Source organism: Oreochromis aureus, linkage group 3 (assembly GCF_013358895.1).
Source record: "Oreochromis aureus strain Israel breed Guangdong linkage group 3, ZZ_aureus, whole genome shotgun sequence".
Taxonomy (NCBI): domain Eukaryota; kingdom Metazoa; phylum Chordata; class Actinopteri; order Cichliformes; family Cichlidae; genus Oreochromis; species Oreochromis aureus.
Window position 1 is genome coordinate 74,079,704 of NC_052944.1, and position 23,339 is coordinate 74,103,042.

General features: G+C 42.3%; 1 protein-coding gene and 1 long non-coding RNA gene across 3 annotated transcripts; both read left to right on the forward strand.

Moving 5' to 3' along the window:
• Positions 1 to 1,858: 1,858 nt before the first annotated feature.
• On the forward strand, positions 1,859 to 4,527 carry LOC120437585. The gene is made up of 3 exons (XR_005611261.1): positions 1,859 to 2,025; positions 2,174 to 2,272; positions 3,337 to 4,527. It is a non-coding gene; the product is annotated as an uncharacterized LOC120437585 (long non-coding RNA).
• An 8,710-nt stretch (positions 4,528 to 13,237) lies between these two features.
• LOC120437550 lies at positions 13,238 to 15,527 on the forward strand. 2 transcript variants are annotated; one of them, XM_039608119.1, is made up of 2 exons: positions 13,238 to 13,704; positions 14,306 to 14,459. In XM_039608119.1, the coding sequence occupies exons 1-2, from the start codon at positions 13,328 to 13,330 to the stop codon at positions 14,364 to 14,366; spliced, it is 438 nt and encodes a 145-aa protein (XP_039464053.1). In that variant the 5' UTR covers positions 13,238 to 13,327; the 3' UTR covers positions 14,367 to 14,459. The 2 variants fall into 2 exon arrangements, with proteins under 2 accessions (XP_039464053.1, XP_039464052.1); XM_039608118.1 differs by having other exon boundaries at positions 13,250 to 13,704; positions 14,306 to 15,527.
• Positions 15,528 to 23,339: the final 7,812 nt, after the last annotated feature.

A 23,339-nucleotide genomic window follows, 5' to 3' on the forward strand; every position in this document is an offset into this window, starting at 1 on the left:
TTAAAAAGTACATAGTGTCTGTGTAAGTTTCCTCTAAAGACATGTTTGGTTTACTGGTGATTCTAAACTGCCTGTAGGTGTGACTGTTAGTCTGTGAGGGACTGATGAGCTTACATCTCTATATATAACAACTGTGATTATCTCCAGCTGTCCCTTGTTAAGGGTCCGAAATTGAGGACGAGAGTAAAACAATGATGGTCCAAAAGAGGTCGATCAAACAATTGATTTTAATGAATACACGCAGCGTGGGGAGATGTAAACTGCAAAACATCAGTTGTAAATCCCCGTCCAAAAATACACTTCAGATTGCTTTTATAACATCAGGGTATTGTAACGCCCCCTCTTGCGTTTACAAGCACATTATTTGCATCTTAAGAACATTATTTGCCCCTTGTACAGACAATGATCTATTCTAAGAGATAAATGCAGACACAGAAGTTCCCCTTTCTGGCATCCTCTTCCAAATATAGTGATGATCTCAGGCCTTTGAGGTCCCCATGGACTTGTCCTCCTTCTGTCACCTGTTACTAGGCAAACTCAAATGCAACCAGAAGCTGAATACATTCAGGCCTTTGCTCAGCTACTATTTTACTGTAACAATATACTCAGCATATAAGCTTTTAAGATTATAGATTTAACTCAACGATTTAAGTGGTTCTAACTGCACCTGTAATAAACATGTTAATATTTGATTATGATAACACCTGTAATACAAATTATAACATAATGCCAGCAACTTCAATAAATGCTTGGATGAAATGATAATTAATGCAATGATAAAGATTATGGTTATGTAAAATAATCCCTATAATTCTTCACCCTCTATCCTAAATCAGATAAATGTTTCATCAGGATGGAGTGATTAACCAAATGTATTGAAGCACGTTGCATCAAATAGAAAATGAGCAGATATATCAGAGAGATGAGTTTATATGTTTGTCAGCTGTTTGTGTGGAGTTGTTCTTTATGTTCACTTCAAATCAACCTGAGTGTCATTTCGCTTTAGTTCTGATCTCACTGCTGAGCTGCACAACAAACCAAGGTCAGTAACCTTCTTCTGTCACAGTTTAAACCTCAGAAATGCTCACTGATATGACCTGATTGGGTTCATGTTTAAGAATGTAGAATAAAGAGATCATCAGTTTTTCATTGTAACCCTCACAGCTCGTCTGACTGTGAGTCCCAGCAGCTCTCAGTTCTTTGAAGGAGACTTTGTGTCTCTGAGCTGTGAGGAGGACGACAACTCTGCTGGATGGACTCTGAGGAGAAACACAAGCAAACCAAACATCACTCAGTGTGGAGATGGGTGGGGAAAACCAGCTGGTTCTTCTTGTAACATTGATGTTTTCCCTCATGACAGTGGAGTTTACTGGTGTGAGTCCAGAGAGGGTCCCATCAGTAACATGGTTAACCTGACAGTCACTGGTAAGCTGAGTGTGTGGAGTTAGTGTTGATGAAGCTGTGTGTAAATGGATGAAATGCTGTAGTTTGTCTCTGTGTTGAGGTGGATCAGTGATCCTGCAGAGTCCTGTCCTCCCTGTGATGGAGGGAGATGACGTCACTCTGCTCTGTAAAACAAAGACCACTCCCTCCAACCTCCCAGCTGCTTTCTATAAAGATGGCTCCCTCATCAGGAAGCAGCCTACAGGTCACATGACCATCCAGCATGTTTCCAGGTCTGATGAAGGCCTCTACAAGTGTGACATCAGCGGTCATGGAGAGTCTCCATCCAGCTGGATCACTGTCACAGGTGACACACTCACCTGTCTGTGTTTCTGCAGCTTTCAACATTCACAATGTGACGACAACTTAATGACTGTGTTTGCTTTATTTTAGACAAACACACCACCACACCTCCACCTACATCCACACCTCCACCTACATCCACACCTCCACCTACATCCACCTCTCCTCCTGGTTCCTCTGTCATACCTGTGTTGTCATCTGTTGGATCAGTCTGTGTTGTGGTTCTACTGGTGTTACTGGTTCTGCTGGTGAGACGATGTGTTCACAGGAAACCTGAAGGTGAGACTCAGACTTCCTGATCTTTCATGTCTGACTCTGTTTAGTAGAATAAAGTTCACATTCAATATGATCACAGTAACAACTTTCTTAAATGTAATCTCTGTTTAGATATTTAATTTATGTTATTGTTCATTCTGGAAAATTTCAGCAGATCAAGGAGAAGCTGGAAAAGTTGACATCATCACTTATGTCGTGTACAACATTGTGAAACTATCACATCATCCACAGCCAATCAGACCAAGCAGAGGTAATATTCTGATACTCAACATGCTGAGTGGTTAGATAACAAGTGACAGAAGAAGAGTCAAGAAAATTGTCCCCAGGGACATCTGAAGGGTGAAACAAACTGCCATGTATGGAAGAATGTGATGAAAAGAGGAACTTCTCTGTCTGTTTTTAGCTTTCTAGTAACCATTAACTGTAACTGATGCATGTCATATTCTTATCTGACGCATGAAGGGCCCTGATACATTAAAAGCATTCTGAAGTGTATTTTGGGGCAGAGACCTATGCTGAGTGTGTTGCAGTGTACCTCTCCACACACGTGTGTTCATTGTGTTCATTGTTTGACGAAACTCTTCTGGACCATTGTTGCTTTGTACTCATCCTCAATATTTGGAATATCGGGTTTGGTCACATGTGTGTTTAACTCTGTACTTACTGAGTGTTGTTCACTGTGAGCTGGACTGTGTGTTTGTGGTCTGTGCTTAACTGAAGCTAACAGCTCTGCAGTCGTCCAGCATCCTGTTTCTGATGGAAAGAAAACACTTCAGCTGCAGCTGTTTCAACACAGGGCTGCTTATTTTAAACACAGGAAGGAACATGGAGACATCATTTGGAAAAGTAGTTCGATAACACATTCAAAGTGAATGTCAATTACATCAAGAACTTATTCCAGTGTTGTTCACTGTCTTCATTTAAAATTACCCATTTGGTTTTCATTTTCATGTGACTCCAACATTTAACTTTTTTTCTCACACCTCATTCTAAATCTGAAATCTGTTCATTTTCAGTGAGACTTGACATGTTGAAAAATTAGATTGTAGTTTAACTGCAGTCTGAAGCTAATGAGACTGCAGGGTGTTGTGGTTTGTCTAATAATAGTGTTCATGCTGTGAGAACATGTTTGCTTTCTGCTCTGTGGTTAAATGTGTCAGTTTAGAAGAAGATGCAGCTCTGTGGTCACTCTGTGTTTCACAGCAGACGTGTGAAAATGAGAAAACTGTAAAAAGATGCTGCGGTTAATTAAAATAATCTCTTCATGAAGCTGCATAAAAATCATCTGCAGTAATTTAAATTTTTATTCTGCAGAGCGTGAATAAGCTGAAGACGTCAGTTATGGACAAACAAGGAGGCCCAGGTACAGCTGCTCTTTATCTTTGACTGTGGACAGAGACAAGCTAACTGCTCACCATGATTACAGCCATCATGCTAAGCTAAGCTAAACAAACCACACCATGAATCAGACTCACAACTCAGGCATATGAAGGATAAACCACTTCAAGCTGCACAGAGCTGAGCAGGAGGACAGGAACAGACTTAGAACATATGATGGAAATCTGAGCTGGTTCCCAGTAAAGTCTGCTCAGTAAATCTAATCTCTGTCCAAAAGGAAACAGTAATGTTGTTTGAACTGTATGTGTTTGTGTTCAGACTTTAAACCATGCTGCTGGTCTCTAACTGGTCCCCCCCAGCACCTCAGACCAGCAGACATCCACAGATGTTTTATGCAATTTTATGCAATTTTAACTTATTGTATGTATTTTATGACTATTGATTCTTTTATTAACTTTCTTCTTTTGTAATTTGACCCTGGGTTGTTGAAAGGTGCCCTTAAAATACAATTATTTGTTGTTGCTGTTATGGTCGTTGTTGTTGTCGTTGTCGTTGTTGTCTCTATTTAAATATGTATTTTACTGTAAAATCATTGTGAACATAAGTATGTTAATGTGTTTTGTGTCATCAATATTTTCACTTATATTTATTTTATCTTTGTGTTTCTTGGATAAACAAAGTTCTCGATTGTTTTCCTCATGTGGTTCTGTGGGTTTCACCAAAGTGTCAGATGGAACATTTGAGTTGTTCTGTCTGATTGTGGTTAACTGCTACACTCCTCTCTTTAGTGCAGAAAACAAAGAGAAAACATTAGACCACAACCGCAGACTTAGAGCAATACGAACATTGTTCAGTGGTTTAAAACTGCAATGGAAATATCTGTAAAGTATTTTTGTGCTGTAGAGTTTTTGGCTATTTTTTCTTTTGACACTTTTGTTTGCTGCTTCAAACACTGGAAAGTTTTCACTCATTGTGTCTGAACTTGTTTTTGAAGTAGAAGCAAATTATGTTGTTCTTGGTTAGTACATTTATGTTGTGATTGCTGTATTTTTGTAGATCTTTCACAGGGTGAATTGTTTAAGCGTTTTAGTAAGATTATTGGAACTCAGTGATGAACCTATGGAGACTAACTTTATGTATAGTGAATTAAAACACTGCCATTTTAATAGAAAATGCAAATCTGTGTTTTTGATTCTCAGAAAAAAAAAATAACTGAAGAAATGTCAATGTGAGGCATTCAAAGTCCAACATCTCCCTCTAGTGGCCATATATAAACCATGTGTGAGGATGGTGTTAATGTAAAATGTGAATCATAGTGTTCCAGTCAGTCATCAGTGTGTCTCTGCACAGCTGTAATTAAAATGTGTTCAGAGGGCCTCAGTGTCTGAATGGTTCCAGTTCAGCTCCATAACAGCAGCGTCCCTGGTTTGATTCCTGTGTTTCAGCTCATATCTGCCTCTCTCACTGAGGGGGACGTAACTACATGGACATGGATTTGTTCATCCACCAAACACATATGATATCAGAGGACAGTAGATTTTGAGTCTAGTGGAATTAACAATATAAGATACAGATTGTGAAAAATAATAATAATAATAATAATGGCCACTCTACAGTTAGGTCCGTATGTTTTTGGATACTGTCAAAAGAAATATATTCCAAATATAGTTATAAAATGGACATGAACACAATGTGTAGACTCTCAGCTTTAATTTGAGGGTATCCAAATTAAAATTGGACGAACAGTTTAGGAGTTTCCTCCTTAAAATGTGCCATCCACTTTTTAAAGGGAGTAAAAGTATTTGGACAATTGACTCAAAGGTTATTTCATTAGCAGGTGTGGGCAGTTCCTTCAATATATCATTAACAATGAAGCAGATTAAAAGGCCTGGAGTTGATTTGAGGTATGGTGCTTGCTGTGAACAGACAACATGCGGGTCCCTCCATATAGGTGAAACAAGCCATCCCTGAGCTATGAAAACAGCAAAAACACATTTGAGAAACTGCTGCAATAGTAAAAGATGCAAAATCTGCAGTTTGGCTCATCCTGAGAGAGAAAGAATAATTTCCATGGCGAAAAGAAACCTTTAACAACAGCCAACCAAGTGAATGTTTCTTGTTTCTTGTAAAAAGATCTTGATTGTTTTCCTCGTGTGGTTCTGTGGATTTCACCAAAGTGTCAGATGGAACATTTGAGTTGTTCCTGTCTGATTGTGCTTAACTGCTACACTCCTCTCTTTAGGACGGAAAACAAACAGAAAACATTAGACCACAACTTGTTTGCTGCTTCAAACACTGGAACGTTTGGACTCAATGTGTCTGACATTGTTTTCAAAGTAGAAGCAAATTATGTTGTGTGTTTGGTTAGTTCATTTGTGTTGTGATTGCTGTATTTTTGTAGATTATTTACAGCTGCTTTTTTGACCTTTTCGACCTGCTTCCCATGAGTGTTTCTTTTTGTCTCATCCATTTTCACTCACCATGTGTTTATACAATGCTCCACATTTAATTTGAGTTGTTATTAATCTCTGTCTCTCTTCCACAGAATGTCTTTATCCTGATGTTCTTCTCTCACCCCAACTAGTCACAGCAGATGGCTGCCGGAGGTTTCTTCCTGTCAAAGGAGTTTTTCCTTCCCACTGTCACCAATCTGGAGTAGCCCTAGTCCTCGGAGAGAGGCGGCAGGCAGGGATGGGTATTCTTGTGCTTCTTCAGCTTGCTGTCTGTACTTTGGGTTCTAGCCACTGAACTGGAGGGTTAGGACTGGAAACGGGTTCTGAACTTTGTTTGTGTTTATGCTCCAAACGAGTTTAGAGTACCCAGCTTTCTTGGAGCTACTGGGTGTGTGCTTAAGGGTGCTCCAGCTTGTGACTCCATTGTCCCACTGGGAGACTTCAATGATCATGTGGACAATGACAGCAAAACCTGGACGGGTGTGACTGGGAGAAACAGTTTGCCAGCTCTAAACTCAAGTGGTATTCAGATGGCAGGGAGGATGCCAGACAGACCTCGTATTCCTAAACATATGGTTAGGGTGAGCTGAGAATACCTGGCAGAGGTCCTAGTCTGTGAGATTTTCAACTCCCACCTGCGGCAGAACTTTAACAGCATTACAAGAAAGGCTTGGGGCATCTAGTCTGCAAAGTGGTTGGTGAGTGTTGTGGTGTTATCCCCTGAACCAGATGACGGACTCCTACAATGAAGAGAGCCATCGAGCTAAGGAACGTTTTTGGGCCCTTATTATACAGTTACATAAATTTCAGTGCACTATTACTCAACTCCAAACACTGTTGTTACAATAATATACATGAATACTAAATGGTTATTACTTTGGTAATTGAGTATTAATAACCTATTATTAGCATGATTACGTTCTATTTCCACCTTGTTACCAAACTATTGTCACATTATTACGGAGCTGTAATAGAAAGTGCTACTGTTTTTTATTTTTGTTGTTTGAGTTTTTGTTCATAACCGCTTTGATTCATAACATCTGTTTTTTTTTTTACTTCTTGAATGTAACATATATTTTGAATCTCTGCTCTCAGCATGTTGTACAGGAAGTAGAATTAAATTTTATTTTCACTCATAAGACCAAGTTTATCTGGATCCATAGGACTTTGTTACTTTGCCCCTGCAGGTGTGCAGCAGTGGAGATAGGAATGTGGTTGCTAAGGTGTTGCAATGTCACACAGGTGCAGGGTGTTGTGTAAAACAGGCTGATACACGATAATACAGGTTAGTTTGGTCTGTGGCTGCCTGGTACAGAGGTCGCTTTACCCACAGAGATTTAACTTTTTAATTTTATCTTTAGATTAATAAACAATTGACTTTTGTAAAACTTTTTAAGTGTAATTAAACAGCAGGTTTCTTTTTACCACTGAAAAAAAAAAAGACCTCACACTTTTTTTTAATCTTTCAATGGATAAACGTTCAATCCTGATAGTCAGAGGAGTCTTCAAGTGATCCCTGCAAAACAGTAAGTGTTAAATACACTTTTGTTTTTAAGTAATCTGATCTGTGACTTAAAACAAGTCTGCAGCAGGCAGACGAGCTCTCTGCAGACTATTTGCTGCTGCCTGTCTCTACATGTTTTCTGTGTGTGTGTTTGTGCTGCTTCTTTGTCCCTCACTGTAAACAGATGTACTGAGAGACTCCTGCACTGATGTTTCATAGGAAAGTCCAAACAGCCTCACTGGTTCTCCATAAAGAACAAAGATTTGCTCTCTGTGGCTCCAACACAACTTAAAGACAATCAAAGCTGGACAAAGTTGTCTGTGGTTTTATGGAGGCTACAGCTAAATGCTGCCTCCTCCATAGTACAATATACATTTTTATACAGTGACATCATTCTGAACTTTGCGTTTCACCTCTTTTCTCATGATGAACATATTTCTGAATATTCCTTCTGGTAATCCTTCAGTGAGATTACAGTTCTTATTTTGAGTTTATTGTTTCTTTAGTTCAGTTTATGCAAGTTGGTTCAGTTTTTGTCTTCTTTTCCTTTCAGTCTTTAGTCTTCTGTGTTTCATTGTGTTATTGGTTGTGTGTGAATGCCAGTGCAGTGTGTCCTACAGTTATTAATGAATGATGGAAGAAATCCTCTAGTTCACCTTTGAAAACAGGATTCAGGTGTGTTGGACTTTGTGCTTATGGCTCTATGCCTGCTTGTCCTGAGTCAGGCAGAATGACAGCGCTCTTTAAAATGCACATTAAACACTGAATCAGCACAGAGAGATCAGAAACATCAAGCCTGATCATCTCATTATATAGTGCCCAGTAATCAAAGTGTAGTATATTTGTGACTGATCAGGCCAAATCACATCACTTCCTGCAGAGAGTCCAAACATTTCAGCTTCCTGTGGCTTAAAAAAAAGTGGCATTGAGGCTGAAATACTGGAGGTGCTAAATGTGACAGATTAAGTTACGATAACATTGGAAAAATGAAAAACGATGATGTCATGTGGAGAATTGCACCACAGAAAATTTTCGATTAATGAACCTTTATTATCAGCTGATAGTAAGTAAAATAAAGCAAACAGACTCATTAATGGTGAAATCATTTAGCTTATTTCAATTTCCAATAAAATTATTTTGCACTTTTAAGTTGCCAAATACAGTATTTTTTGGATAATAAGGCACATTAATGCACCTTATGGTCTGAAAAATACGGTATTTAACCTGTAATAAAATTTGTAATAAAGTAACAATATTCATTACTAATAAAACATGACAGAAATATTTCATTCACCACTAAATGAGCTTCCTGATTATGCGGGATTCCTGAATAAGTCACAGTTTCCAAGTTCCCAGTTGAAATATGAAGGAAACACTCCCTCAACTTGGATTTCCTACTTGAACATCAACACACCTGCAGCAAACCAGAGTTCACAGTCCAGGATGGCAGCAGTGACGTAAACATCAGTAAAACTATAAAACCTGTGATCTGTCCTGTGACACTTGTGGATTTGTGACTCACTTAATGAGCCAATCACAGAGCACTGACCAGGGGCAAATGTGTCAGACGAATAAAGCAGAGTGAAGCATCTTACAGGTCAGGAAAAAGTGTAAAATCAACACTAACACTTTAATATATCTTAAACCTCAAAGAGCTAGCTAATGAGTGAGTGCCTGTTCTTCTTCAAGATCAGAGTTTACTCATTTGTAATGTGGGTCGTATTTCTGTAATGAATTTTTTTTAAAATCTTTTTTCCTCTCAATATTTCTATTGACAAGCTGTCACTGTTAATGGATAACTCCCATTATCACTGGAATTCACAGCTAGTTAGATGGTGACACAGAAAATGTATCAACGTTTTTTGAATGTTTGGTTTCGATTTGCTGCTAAGTCTCTTCCATGCTGATAGAACAGCAGCTAATAGAGAGTGTAGATTATAAACTGTTGCATTTGTGGGAGTTACTGACAATAATATGCAGTCAGTAATATGAATTTCACTTTAATCAGTCCACAAACTAAAGTGATTTATGTTCTACCTTTGTTAGGCTGCAGGACAGAGTCAGACCTGGACAAACTGAGTAAACCTCAGTGTTTAAATGTTTGCACGCTGAAGTTTCAGAGCTCGAATGTGCAGCTGCCACAAAAATAAAGAGCAGAAAATATATTTATGTGACCCATAAGAGGCACTATTTAAATAGGAACTGAGCCTTATAGACATGCAGTCAGTTCACAAGGTTTAATGCTAACACAAAACAAAATTACACCCTAAGTATCAGCAAGAGATGCTACAAGTTTCTCCACAGGCACGAAACAATGTTTTCTCCTAAAGGATAAAAATAACTTTAAACATCTCTCCACTGATACTCGAGCAGAATGTTTTCTGTGACCTTCCACTCCAACATGAGGCTCTGCAGCCCACATCAAGCTGTCTTAGAAAGAATAAAAGGCCCAATAGCACAGCTCACACCAGATATTCACACAACAATAGAAGAACTAATTACCTGCACCTGTGCTTATAAAGAGGAAAACAACCCAGCCCTGCCTACCAGGGGCTGTTCCCAGACTCTAATTTCACCTCTCACATATGTGGTAACTCATGAATTATAAGATAAGATTCCCTTTCTGCAGTGTTGCTCATCTTATTTGCATCCATCTTGCACTGTGGTGATGGATTTAAATGTTCCTCATGGTTTTTGTCACCTGTTCCTCTGATTCTGTCTCTGATTGGAGGAGGTTTTTCTTGTTACCTTCACAAATATAAAACATCCATCTGTATTGTAAACTGTAAACTGAATTGAACTAAGTCACATGAGCAACAGTCATTTGTTCTTACACATCAATAAGTCAACAACATTTAGGTAATCAGCTTTGAGATGTAATTGTACAGAAGGCACTAAAACATATTAACATTAAAAACTTTGTATTATTTTGAGCACAGGAGCTGTGTCAGTCTTCTGTGCTTATCTTCTTATGAAATGCTAAGAAAAGGATTCAGACTTCAACCCCGACCCTTCTTACTTCAGGATCCTGACAGTAGTCATAGTATTTGTATGGCCCATAAAGTTTTTGTAAAACAGATGATTCATTTATGTAAACGAAAACAGCAACAAAAAAAATTCCTCTCTTGCCCCAAGCTTGGGTCCTACCAGAGGCCTGTGGTAGAGCTTGAGGGTCAAGGACAGTATCTTAGCTGTTCCTAGGACTGCACTCTTCTGGACAGAGATCTCAGATGTTGTTCCTGGGATCTGCTGGAGCCACTCTCCTGGGAGTCACTGCACCTACTGATCCAGTTACCACTGGGATCACTGTTACCTTCACCCTCCACATCTTCTTGAGTTCTTCTCTGAGCCCTTGGTACTTCTCAAGCTTCTCGTGTTCCTTCTTCCTGATGTTGTCATCACTTGGTATAACTACATCTATCACTATGGCCGTCTCCCTCTGCTTTTCAGCTTGTTAGCCACCACAATTGTCTGTCTGGAAGTCCCACAGGATCTTAGCTCATTCATTCTTGACCATGCTACGGGGTGTCTCCTATTTTGACCCCGGGACTTCCAGGCCATACTTGGCACAGATGATTCTGTATTCCTGTATGTGCCACTTGCAAATGATTTTGTTTCCAACATTTTTTTTATTTCATTTTTTTGTTTGTTTTGTTTTGGGTTTTTACAAATTTTCCACTGCTGTTCTCCGATCAAACTCCAGTCCAGTAGGCAGCGGTAAAGTACCGTAAGTATTGTAAGTTGGTTGGCCAGCAGCCAATCACAGACGAAGACGAAGTAGATGACGACGAAGAAGAGAAAGCCGAAATGCGTCATTCCAGCTATTGAGGAAGTGTTTTTATCAAACCTCATTTTCCGTTACCCCGACTGTGATGGCTCCTAAAATATATCTACCGTTTTACTGGACTTTGCTGTTTGCAGTCGTCTGTGCAGGTTACATTTAAGTGTTATACAGTTGTGACACGGGCGGACTTTCTACGCTAAAAAGAAAGATTCTTTAAAATACAAGGGGGAGCAAGCGAGTCAGATACCACGGGCACAGAGATGCAGCAGGTCTCATCAGAAACAGTTTATTACTAGGCCAGGGAGCACAAATAAAAACACCCTTAAAATGTACGTAATAAAATGTTATCTACTAAAACCTAAATAAAACAATTCTAAAACTCGTAAAACTACTACATTCATTAAAAACCCCCTGCTATAATTATGCCACATGTTCATTATGGGTCCATCAGCAGGCCGGGAATTCCTTCTTTAGAGCCGAGTCCACGCCAGCCTCGTCTTCGGCAGACAAGAAAGAGCCTCCCATCTTCTTGTCCTTCCGCTGGCCCATCACTTCCCAGCCCGGCTTGCGTTCTGCACCCGAATCCATTATGCGACCCCCGCCACAGCTCCCCTTGCGTCGGTGTCCTGGAACATAACAAATAGGGGCCAGAACAATGGTCCCAGAAGTGGCCCGGCTCATGGCCATGGCGACCCTCTCCCAATCCAGCTGCACCTAGTAAACAGTAGAGACCCTACTCACAAATGCAGGCAGAGGTAAACCTCTGCCCTGCTGCCAGTCACACGCGTTGTCTCCTACTGTTGCCATTCCATGAGGTCAGGACTGGGACTGGGTCGCCGGGTCGCTGTGTCACACTGGCCATCTAGCACTAACCTTCCAGTCTGAGGCCTCCCTTAGTGCTCAGCTAGCCCTGCTTTTAAAAGGTCTTTACACAGCTGATAGGCCACCTCTGGACACACCCATGCCTCAGCAGGTGGTACCTATCAGCTAATTTGTCCCAGGTGTAGCCAGTCCACAGTGGATAAAAACCATGTCACATAAAACACTAAAAACCATGCAATAGAAATAGAATAAAACCATGCAAATAAAATGACACTCATAAATAACCACTAAAAATCAGAATAAAAACAATATACAAGATAAATACAAATTTCCACTGTGTGACACAGTCAAACATGTTTTAAACCTGCTGTTTTTCATCCTGTTAATCTCAGTTGAAAGTATCGGTCGGTTTAAGAGTGACTCAGTTACTGGCATCCCGCGGCACCTTCAGATGCCAAAAGTTATGGCAGCTTTTTCAAAAATGGGTTAAAGAGTGATGTTAAATGTAACTCCAGAGTTTTCATGAAGGTGTCTGTCTGTAGATCTGCTTGTTTACAGATGCTGAACATATAGTTCAGAGTTTCGGTTTAAAATAAGCGGAAATGCCAGTTTTTACTGATTCTGTTACTTACAGCATATTTTAAGTGTAATATAAATAATCTGCTGGGGGAAAAACATGTTACATATCTGCAGCATTTTAAGTTGTAGCTACCAAAACTGTTGTATGTTGCATTCTCACGAGAATGTCTGTGAACTAATTTAGCGATACAGGAAGTGTATGAATGATTTGCTGCTGCATTGATCTGTTCTTTAAGAAACGCCTTTTCATTTTACAGAGATATTTTTATGTTTATATATTGTTACTTTATAACCATCATCATCTGATGACATCTCTAATGCAGTAGGTGGCACTCGTCATCATTTTGTGTGACAGCCAGTTGATAACCACTGTGCTGATCTCTGTTTTCTCCAGCTGGGGTTTTAGGTTTTATTGATCCAGCTAATGTACAGAAAGCCTGACTTTGTTGAACTTCAGTCATAGCGTGTGCGTCTAATCCTGAGGAGGTTATGTTCAGAGTTTTGGCTTAAAATTGAACCAATGTCCAAACATTTGTTGTGCTGCCTTTCTGAAGCGAGCTATTCTCACTGTAAAGCGTATTTAGCCAGTCACAAGTTTACAACAGTAGCTGTACAGAATCAAAATCATTGTTATTTTGGCCAAGTTTGTGTTTCTATCTATCCACAGGTTTCTGTAAAAGCGTACGTAGGCTGCCATGACAGACCACTGCTTCCGTTGTCCGGTTTTATACTTCCGGTTACTCAAAGCCGGAGCCAGCGTTCAGTCGTTGCTAGCAACAAAATCAGTTACTTTGTGCTGTAATAAGTGGCTTTACCTGTTCGAGGATGAGCTCGGGTTCAACGTGTGCTGTTGTCGGCTGCCACAATAATTCAAGAAAACTGAAAAACGCATTAGAAACATTTTGCCTTGAGCATCAACAACTTAGAAAGGCCTGTCCGTGCCCACCGCCCTACGCACTGCACTCTATGCCGCGGAAGGAGGATCGGAAACTAGCGTGGCTGGCAGCTTTAAGACTCAAACACGCTCCAAAGAGAGTTTATGTTTGCTCCTTTCATTTTATCGACAAAAAGCCCACAGAGCTACACCCCGACCCGGAGCTTTATCTGGGCTATGACCGACCCCCACCAAAGAAAAGAAGAAAGCTCACTCGGACTACTTTGAGTGTGACAGCTTCCAGTGAACAACACAGAATCTGTACCAGGTAAGTGAAAGTGTAAATGTGGTTTGCCACCGTTTCGGATTTTAATCACGCAATTCTTTACTTTTACTAAATAATAGCCTATGGTGAATGGCGTTAGTATCAGCACTAGCTGGTTATTAGCAGCAAAGTCTCAATTTTAACGAAAGTTTACACCCGTGGTTAGTAATTAACACCAGCCGCATGCTGCCAAAACTATATATGGCTTCATTTAATTGTCCCAGAGAGATAAGCCCCAAGGGCTGTAAAAGTCTTAGGTTTGTGTTTATAAAGAACTTGTTTTTTCAAGTAAAAACTCAAGAAACTCATGTCAAAAACTGAAAACTCAAGTAAAAACATTAAAGGCAACCTTTGCAAAAATACCAACATTTGTGACTTTTTTTTTTAGAATGAAAATAAAATCTAATCACAGTAATTGAATAAAATTGTGACTAATTTTAGGGACTTTGAACATTTTATGTTGACATTTATGATTTTGCATTTGTGTGAAAGAATGTAGAATGAGAAATGTCACTCAAAAATATAATAAGCTAAGTGACACTTTACAGTTTCTCTTATGCTAACAGTTTGAGTGTACATCTGATCATATTTTTGTGTTATTCAGACTGCGCAGTGGCACCTTCAGTCATCTTAGACCAGGCCAGCATCTCCGAACAACCCCCTGAGCCACATCTGCACTCAGTCCACACACAGTGGGAGGATCCTTCGCAACAAGACCATCAATACTGCAACAGGTCTCGCAGAAAAGATGTGCAGGATAAGATGACTCAGTGTGATGAAGTTGCATATTTCATTCTTCAAAATGATGCAGACGCTTTGCTGTACACTGGGATAGCCTTAGAAACATTTAACACACTTGTGTCGACACTGGAAGGATATGACAACAATGAATTTACAGTGCCTGTGCGAGATCAAGTCCTCATGACACTTATGAAATTAAAGAGTAACCGTGTAATAGGTGACCTAAGCCGCCAGTTTCATATATCACAAAGCATGGCCAGCAAGATCATCTCACACTGGTTAGACAAGCTGGAGGAAGTTCTCCGACCATTAATTCCATGGCTGCCAAAAGAAACTATTCAAGCAACTATGCCTGAAGCCTTCAAGAAGAACTTTCCAAATGCTACATGCATTATAGACTGCAGTGAGACCCTTTTACAGAAACCCAGAAATCTGGGCTCAAGAGGAGAATCATACAGCCATTATTATTCACACAACACAGTCAAATATTTGGTTGCTGTTGCACCATGTGGACTAATCATGTTTGTGTCTGCGGCATATGGCGGCCGATGTAGTGACAAATTTATCACAATGGACTCTGGAATATTAACATACCTAAAACCTGGTGATGAAGTCATGGCAGATAGAGGTTTTACAATTAAAGACATACTCTTTGAGAGAAAAGTTAGATTAGTAATACCTGCTTTCACAAAAAAATGTAGACAGCTAACTGAGGAACAGGTAACATACACACGTCGGATTGCAAATGTAAGAATCCATGTTGAAAGAGCAATCAGACGCTTGAAAGTCTACAAAATACTTTCACAAATTGTTCCTATAAGCATGGCTCCTAAAGTAGACAAGATACTGAGAATATGTGCTGCTCTAGTCAACTTAAGAGAGGATCTCATTCGTGATACACAATAATTGTGTATGTTATGAACAATTGTGGACTCGGGGATATTAAGATGGTTACTCAGGACATCAAGTTGTGTAGTGTAATGTAATTATTTTAAAGTTAAAATTTGATGTACATATATGTAGAGAGTAAATAATTCCCTTTTTTATCTTCTGTTCTAGAAGAAAGGTTATGTGATACAGTACAGATATATATATATATATATGATAGAGAGAGATGTGTGTGTATATATAGGTGTGTGTGTGTGTGTGTGTATATATATAAAAATTGCAATCAATTGAACACTTTTTTATTCAACCACAATGTGATAAGTTCTTCAAATGAAAAAAAATGTTTTTCTCAAATCTACAATAATTAGTTGAGCATTCTTGACATTTCTTTGTGTTGGAAGATTACAGAAATACAGAACTATTCACAACATTTATTGTTGTCAGTTTGTCATTCATTTCCCACCATATTACAACTATGTACATTTTAGTTGTATTGAAATATTAAACAGATTTCATATTGAATGTCTCCTTTCATTCACAAGACAGAGACCAAACTCTGCAGACATGTTGGTGTCTGACTGTCCCATTTATAGTTGTAACATGCATTAAACCTTGCCCATTATCTTCAAGTATCCCTCATTTAACTGAAACCGTCCTGCTGCATACTCCTCTACAAGTCGAGGTAAGAAATATGAGAAGTAAAACCCTCTCAAGCGCTTTACTTGTTCCTTTACAAATGCTTCATCATATTGCACTGTAAATGAAACATGCTCACTAGGTGTCCAGATCACAAGTGTGGCAGTCTTGAGCCCTGTGCAAAACATTGTAAGTTGCACTTGCATGTAATAGCCTCTGCTGCCAGTTTTCTGCAGCTGCAGTTCTCCATCTACCAGTTTGATATCGCTGCATTTCTGGGTAAGCTGCTCCGTGAGTGAAGGATAAGTCGGCACAGGACATTTTATTTCTAGAAGCACATCTGAGTCAATGACCCCGTTAGACTCGCAGAGAGAGCCATGGCTCCTGGATGCTGATAACACTACCCATGTGACGGATGTTCATACCCTGTTCTTTCAGCTGATGACAAGCTCTAAGTTCATTTTCTTTACCATAGTTTGTTTCATAATTCCCACGAAAGGAAGGGTACATGTGCTCAGATAAAAATTTGTCATTTTTGTGGTGGCACGTACTGGAACTTTTTAGCGGAGCTTGCTGTAAGTCTGATTTTCCTGCAGTTGTGCCACAAATCAGATGCACTTTGCTCTTTTGTTTCTTCTTGTAATTGTTCTGCTTGCTCTTCAGAAACTTGAATGTATGCCTGGTAGAATGCCCTGCATGGATTACAGCTTAGTTCGTAACTGTGTGCTTGGTGTGGCTGAAAAAATTGCTCATCAACTTTACTGTTGCGGTGAGGACCTGCAGATGGCGAGGCATTGTAACACTTTCCAATTAATGTGTTCTTGAGGAGGAAAAGTGGCTTCACTGGTGCTTTGCTAACACTGTCAATAAAGTCTTGATGTGTAAGGTGATATGGTGTGTTAGGGAGAGATTGTGTCACTGCAGTCCGGGAGTTCACATCGTACTGCTCCTCTGCCCTGTGATGTCTGAAGTTTATCTGGCTTAGACGTTTAGGTTCAAGGTTCTTTGCTGTCCCTGCATTCCACCCTGCGCTGCTCGTCTGTACATGCAAGCCCTGTCTTTCCACTGATCACAGCATTCTGCACCTGTAACAAACAATAGTTTTTCTCACTGTCAATAGTCAAGATTTAACATAATGAGGAAATTTACCTAACAAAAGCAGTACACGGTCGGTGTCCTGCATGTTATAGATATGACCCTGGGTCAATACACCTGAATCATATCCAAAACAGATATAAACACTGGCAAAGTCACCCATATTATCTATTTCATATTAATAGTCAGTTACTTTTTGATGCAGAAATATACATCCACAGTCTAATTTTTTTCAAAGTAGTGTGTGTGTACAAATATACATATATATAAACAAACATGTATTATACTACCCTGTGTCACTTCTTATAACTATAGTTTTTCTTGTCTTGTAAATTTGCCCTTAATGTGCAGACTTTTATTTTTTTTAATATATTTTATCTTCGTGTGATTGTACAGCATACAGCCCACACAAAGTTAACGAGTGGCTTTCACATGTAAACAGTGCTCCACGTAATACTTGGCTAGATGGCAGTAGCGTGACTCCTTAATCACAGCCTTTGACCAGTTTTTGTTTCAGTGATTTAAACATTGTGATATCCAGATAAGTGATATACCTTCCACAGAATAGCAGCCGCATGACTACATGATCTCCCTAATCCGGCGATACAGGAACAGCCGACTGTCTCCACTACTCCACTTTCTCTTAGCATTACCCATGCTAAGTGTTTCGCTGATTAATGCTCTGGCTCGGCTCTACAGCTGCTTTAAGAAAAATAAAGTCGCCTTGTTTGTTGAGCAGTACTTTATCAATTTTGTTGCTGTGCAGGTAATTATACGCCTCGGTGCTCTTGTAATTACGTAATTCCTCGCCATCAACGCCTTCGGAAAATACAAGGTAATTAATAATGTCGATGTAGCTAACATCGGGCCATAGTTTCATGTCATCTACCCACTCCGTGAGAAGTGATGGGTGAGGCACTGCAACTGAACTGTCCTCGCTGCTTTTTAAAACATCTCTACTGTGTATCCACCTTCGATGTGTTGCCATTTACTCCAGGTAAAAGAAACTGCAGTGAGAGAAATCTTTATCAACAGTGAAGGTGTAACCCCGCAACTGTCAACAACAGCGCAAGCGGAAGTAAAAAACTGGCTTCCGCTATGAATCGGGGTAATGGCGTGAACTCAGAAATACTGTGGATATTTGCCTTTTTAAAAACAGTTTCTATGGCCACTGATCTTAGTAAACAGCGCACTGTAGTGACTTCCTGAAAGCAGCAGTCTGAACAGATTATATTTGGATGTGAGGGGTCTGCAGAGGTCTTTCAGGTCCTGACTCTGGAACTGTAAAGTACTGAATGGAGGGAGGATCAGCACCAATGATCCTCTCTGCAGACCTGATTGTCCTGCTGCGTAGCGGAGTTGAACCCTACAGTTATTGATGTGCACAGGACAGACTGGATGATGGCAGTGTAGATGATGACTAGCAGCTTCTGGGGCAGTTTCAACTTCCGGAGCTACACGAGGAAGTACAACCTCCTCTGGACCTTCTTCTGGATAGAGTCTGTGTGGAAGGACCACTTCAAATCCTATAAAGAAAGTGGATCCTACAAATCTGAATTTAATCCCAGTGGTAAGTAGGTGGAAGGTGGAGGGTTGGGGGTTTTCTCCACCATCATCTCCACAGTGTTGAACAAGTTCAGCTCCAGGTGGTTCTGACTGCACCAGTGGGCCAGGTGGTCTACATCCTTTCTGTACTCGTACAGACTCATCATCATTCTAGATCAGACCAGTGACAGTGGTGTCATCTGCAAACTTCAGGAGTTTCACAGATGGTTCTTCTGAGGTGCAGACATTAGTGTAGAGACAGAAGACCAGTGGCAGGAGAACACACCTCTGGTGAAGCCCACTGTTGATGGTCTGTGTGTGATTTGATGCTCCTCAACCTCACCTGCTGCTGCCTGCCCATTAAAAAGCTGGTGACCCACTGACAGGTGGAGGCGAATGGTAAATGGACTATTCTTATATGGTGCTTTTCTACTCTCCTGGAGTACTCAAAGCACTTAAAGGTAAGCTGGGTGAGCGTCTGGTGGAGGATGTCTGAGATGACTTTGTTGAAGGCTGAGCTGACATCTAAGAACAGGATCCTGGTCCAGGTTGGTCAAGGTGATGCAGGATGTACTGTAGTCCCATGTTGAGCATCCTCAGCTGACCTGTTTGCCCAGTAGGCTGCAGGGAGTCCAGCAGGGGCTCTGATGTCCTTCAGGTGGCTCAACATGAGTCTTTCAAACGACGTCACGACCACAGACATCGGGGAGACAGACCTATAGTTATTTAATCCTGTGATGGTGGACTTCTTTGGGACTAACAGATTACATTTTATTACGTTTTTACTACTGCTGACATTCACTGCCACCATCTCAGAGCTCTTTCTCTTTTCTGTGGGTGGTGCATGGACATTGTTAATTAGTGACTCAGGTAGCAGAGGGGCTCATTTATCAGTTGGAATGTCAGTGGATTGATCACTGGCTCCTGTAGTCTGCATGTCAAAATATCCTTGGACAAATATTTTTCTCCTCAGGATTCTGAACCCCGAGTTGTTCCTGATCAGAGTGTGAGAGTGTGCAAATCTTTAAAACACTTAGCCGTAAATAACAGTTATAATGAGAGCAATTCTCTTTTAGATTTAGGTGTTTAGAGCTTCGCTGTTGGAGTTTTGTTAAACCTTTGTTTGCTTAGATGAAGCGTGTGTATGTGTCAGTATGACCTGGTGAAAAACTGCTTAGCTGTGCTTAACAATGTTTCACTGTGTTATCTGCTAACTGTTTTGCTCAGTAGGATGAAACTCTCAGCAAGGCCAGCGCCAGGTACTGACCTGGGCAAAGATAGTGGGAGTCTCTCTCTGCCCAGCAACAGCCCCAAAAGACTGTTGTAACTGAAAAGATACACAGAGTTATGTGCGAGGGTCTAAAAGAGACATGCAACATATCAAGGCAGAGCTCTCATGACTGTGAACTGTGATGTATGTTAGCTCTCCTGCATGCAGTAATTAAAATAGCTTAACCACAGCTGACCGTGTTACAGACTTTATTAACAGAAAATTCCACTACACAGTGATATATGAATGTGTGTGGAATGATCAGCTGAGGAGAAGGTTGTTATATGAGTAACAGTCCATTTGTTGTATGAAGCTGAGTGTGGCAGGGCTTCTTTCAAATCTGACCTGCAGTCAGTTCCAGCGTCTTAGTTCAAATATACAGCAGCATTAAACTCTGAAAGAAATATGCTGTGGATGTATCAGATACACATCTGGATATCAGATAAAGACTAATTCTAAACTCGTGGTTAGTCTGACTGATAATTATGTGGTGGTGTAGCTCATGCCATGTAATAGAGTAACACAGAAATAATGTGAATCGCTACCTTGTCGTGGTGGAGGGGTTTGTGTGTCCCAGGGATCCCAGGGGCTATGTTGTCTGGGGGTTTTTGCCCCCTGGTAGGGTCTCCCATGGCAAACTGGTCCTGGGTGAGGGAGCCTGAGTTAGTGCGTGAGGTTGAGAGGTACCGGCTAGATATAGTCGGGCTCACCTCTACACATGGCTTGGGCTCTGGAACCAGTCTCCTGGAGAGGGGCTGGACTCTGTCTCAGTCTGGAGTTGCCCCTGGCGGGCTGGGGTGGGTATTCTAATATCCCCTCGGCTTGCTGCCGGTACGTTGGGGTTTTTCCCGGTGGATGAGAGGGTTTGTTCCCGCGCTCAGGGTCGGGGAACGGGTCCTGACTGTTATCTGCGCTTATGCGCCGAGTCGCAGTTCAGAGTACCCAGCCTTCTTAGAGTCCCTGGGCGGGGCGGGGCGGGGGGGGGGGTTGCTGGAAGGTGCCCCACCTGGAGACTCTGTTGTCCTGCTGGGAGAATTCAATGCTCACGTGGGTAACGACAGCGAGACCTGGAGGGGCGTGATTGGGAGGAACGGCCTCCCTGATCTGAATTCGAGCGGTGTTTTGTTATTGGACTTCTGTGCAACTCACAGTTTGGCCATAATGAACACCTTGTTCGAACATAAGAGTGTCCATAAGTGCACGTGGCACCAGGACGCTCTAGGTTGCAGGTCGATGATCGATTTTGTAATCGTATCACCAGACCTGCGACCATATGTTCTGGACACTCGGGTAAAGAGAGGGGCTGAGCTGTCAACTGATCACCACCTGGTGGTGAGTTGGATCAGGTGGCGGGGGAGGAACGTCTAGCAGAGGCCCCAGTCCGCGAGATCTTCAACGCACTCCTCCGGCAGAGCTTCAACAGCATTCTGAGGGAGACTGGGGACATTGAGTCCGAATGGACCATGTTCAGCGTCTCCATCGCCGAAGCTGCTGCACTGAGCTGCGGACGCAAGGTGGTTGGCGCCTGAGCCAACCAAATGGTGGACACCAGAGGTGAAGGGAGCCACCAGGCTGAAGAAGGAGTCCTATCGGGCTTGGTTAGCCTGTGGGACTCCGGAGGCAGCCGACAGGTATCGACAGGCCAAGCGGAATGCGGCTCGGGCAGTGGCTGAAGTAAAAACTCGGGTGTGGGAGGAGTTCGGAGAGGCCATGGAAAAACACTTTCGGACTGCCTCGAAGAGATTCTGGCAAACTGTCAGGCGTCTCAGGAGGGGAAAGCGGTGCTCTACCTGCACTGTGTATAGTGCTGGTGGAGCGCTGCTGACGTCGACTGAGAAAATTGTCAGGCGGTGGAAGGAATAATTCGAGGACCTCCTTAATCCCACTGACACGTCTTCCGAGGAGGAAGCAGAGTCTGGGGATAAGGGGAATGACCCGCCAATTTCCGGGGGCGAGGTCACTGAGGCAGTTAAACAACTCCTTGGTGGCAGAGCCCCTGGTGTTGATGAGGTCCACCCCGAGTTCCTGAAGGCTCTGGGCGTTGTAGGGCTGTCCTGGTTGACACGCCTCTACAATGTTGCGTGGAGATCAGGGGCAGTACCCCTGGACTGGCAGACCGGGTGGTGGTCCCCATCTTTAAGAAGGGAGACGGAGGTGTGTTCCAACTACAGGGGATCACACTCCTCAGCCTCCCTGGGAAAGTCTATGCCAGGGTGCTGGAAAGAAGAGTTCGTCCGCTAGTCGAACCTCGGATACAGGAGGAACAATGCGGTTTTCGTCCTGGTCGCGGAACACTGGACCAGCTCTTTATCCTCTCAAGGATACTTGAGGGTGCATGGGAGTTTGCCCAACCAGTCTACATGTGTTTTGTGGACTTGGAGAAGGCATTCGACCGTGTCCCTCGGGGTGTCCTGTGGGAGGTGTTGCGGGAGTATGGGGTGTCTGGCCCATTGCTACGGGCCATTCGATCCCTATACAATCGTTGCAAGAGTTTGGTTCGCATTGCCGGCAATAAGTCGGACTGGTTCCCGGTGGGTGATGGGCTCCGCCAGGGCTGCCCTTTGTCACCGGTTCTGTTCATAATTTTTATGGACAGGATTTCTAGGCGCAGCCAAGTGGCGGAGCGCTTTCACCGTGGCTCAGGGGGGTTGGGAAGCGCACCTGTAACCGGAAGGTCGCCGGTTCGATCCCCGGCCTTTCTGTCCCGGCCTTTCTGTCCTGGTCGTTGTGTCCTTGGGCAAGACACTTTACCCTACCGCCTACTGGTGTTGGCCAGAGGGGCCGATGGCGCGATATGGCAGCCTCACCTCTGTCAGTCTGCCCCAGGGCAGCTGTGGCTACAACCGTAGCTTGCCTCCACCAGTGTGTGAATGTGAGCGTGAATGAATAATGGCATTGTAAAGCACTTTGGGTGCCTTGAAAAGCGCTATATAAATCCAATCCATTATTTCATTTCGGTGGCCTCAGAATCTCATCTCTGCTTTTCGCGGATGATGTGGTTCTGTTGGCTTCATTGGGTGAAGGCCTCCAGCTCGCACTGGAATGGTTCGCAGCCGAGTGTGAAGCAGCGGGAATGAGGATCACCACCTCCAAATCTGAGGCCATGGTTCTCAGCCGGAAAAGGGTGGAATGCCCACTCCGGGTCGGGGATGAGTTACTGCCCCAAGTGGAGGAGTTCAAGTATCTCGGGGTCTTGTTCGGGAGTGATGGGAGAAGGGAGCCGGAGATCAACAGACGGATTGGTGCTGTGGCTGCAGTGATGCGGACGCTGCACCGGTCCGTCGTGGTGAAGAGGGAGCTGAGTGTAAAAGCAAAGCTCTCAATTTACTGGTCGATCTACGTCCCTACCCTCACCTATGGCCACGAGCTGTGGGTAGTGACCGAAAGAATGAGATCGCGGATACAAGCGGCAGAAATGAGCTTCCTCCAAAGGTTTGCTGGCCTCTCCCTTAGAGATAGGGTG

Bases quoted from the DNA above. Each gene is read 5' to 3' on its own strand.
- LOC120437550 (XM_039608118.1), top strand. From the start codon at position 14,464: ATGACTCAGTGTGATGAAGTTGCATATTTCATTCTTCAAAATGATGCA.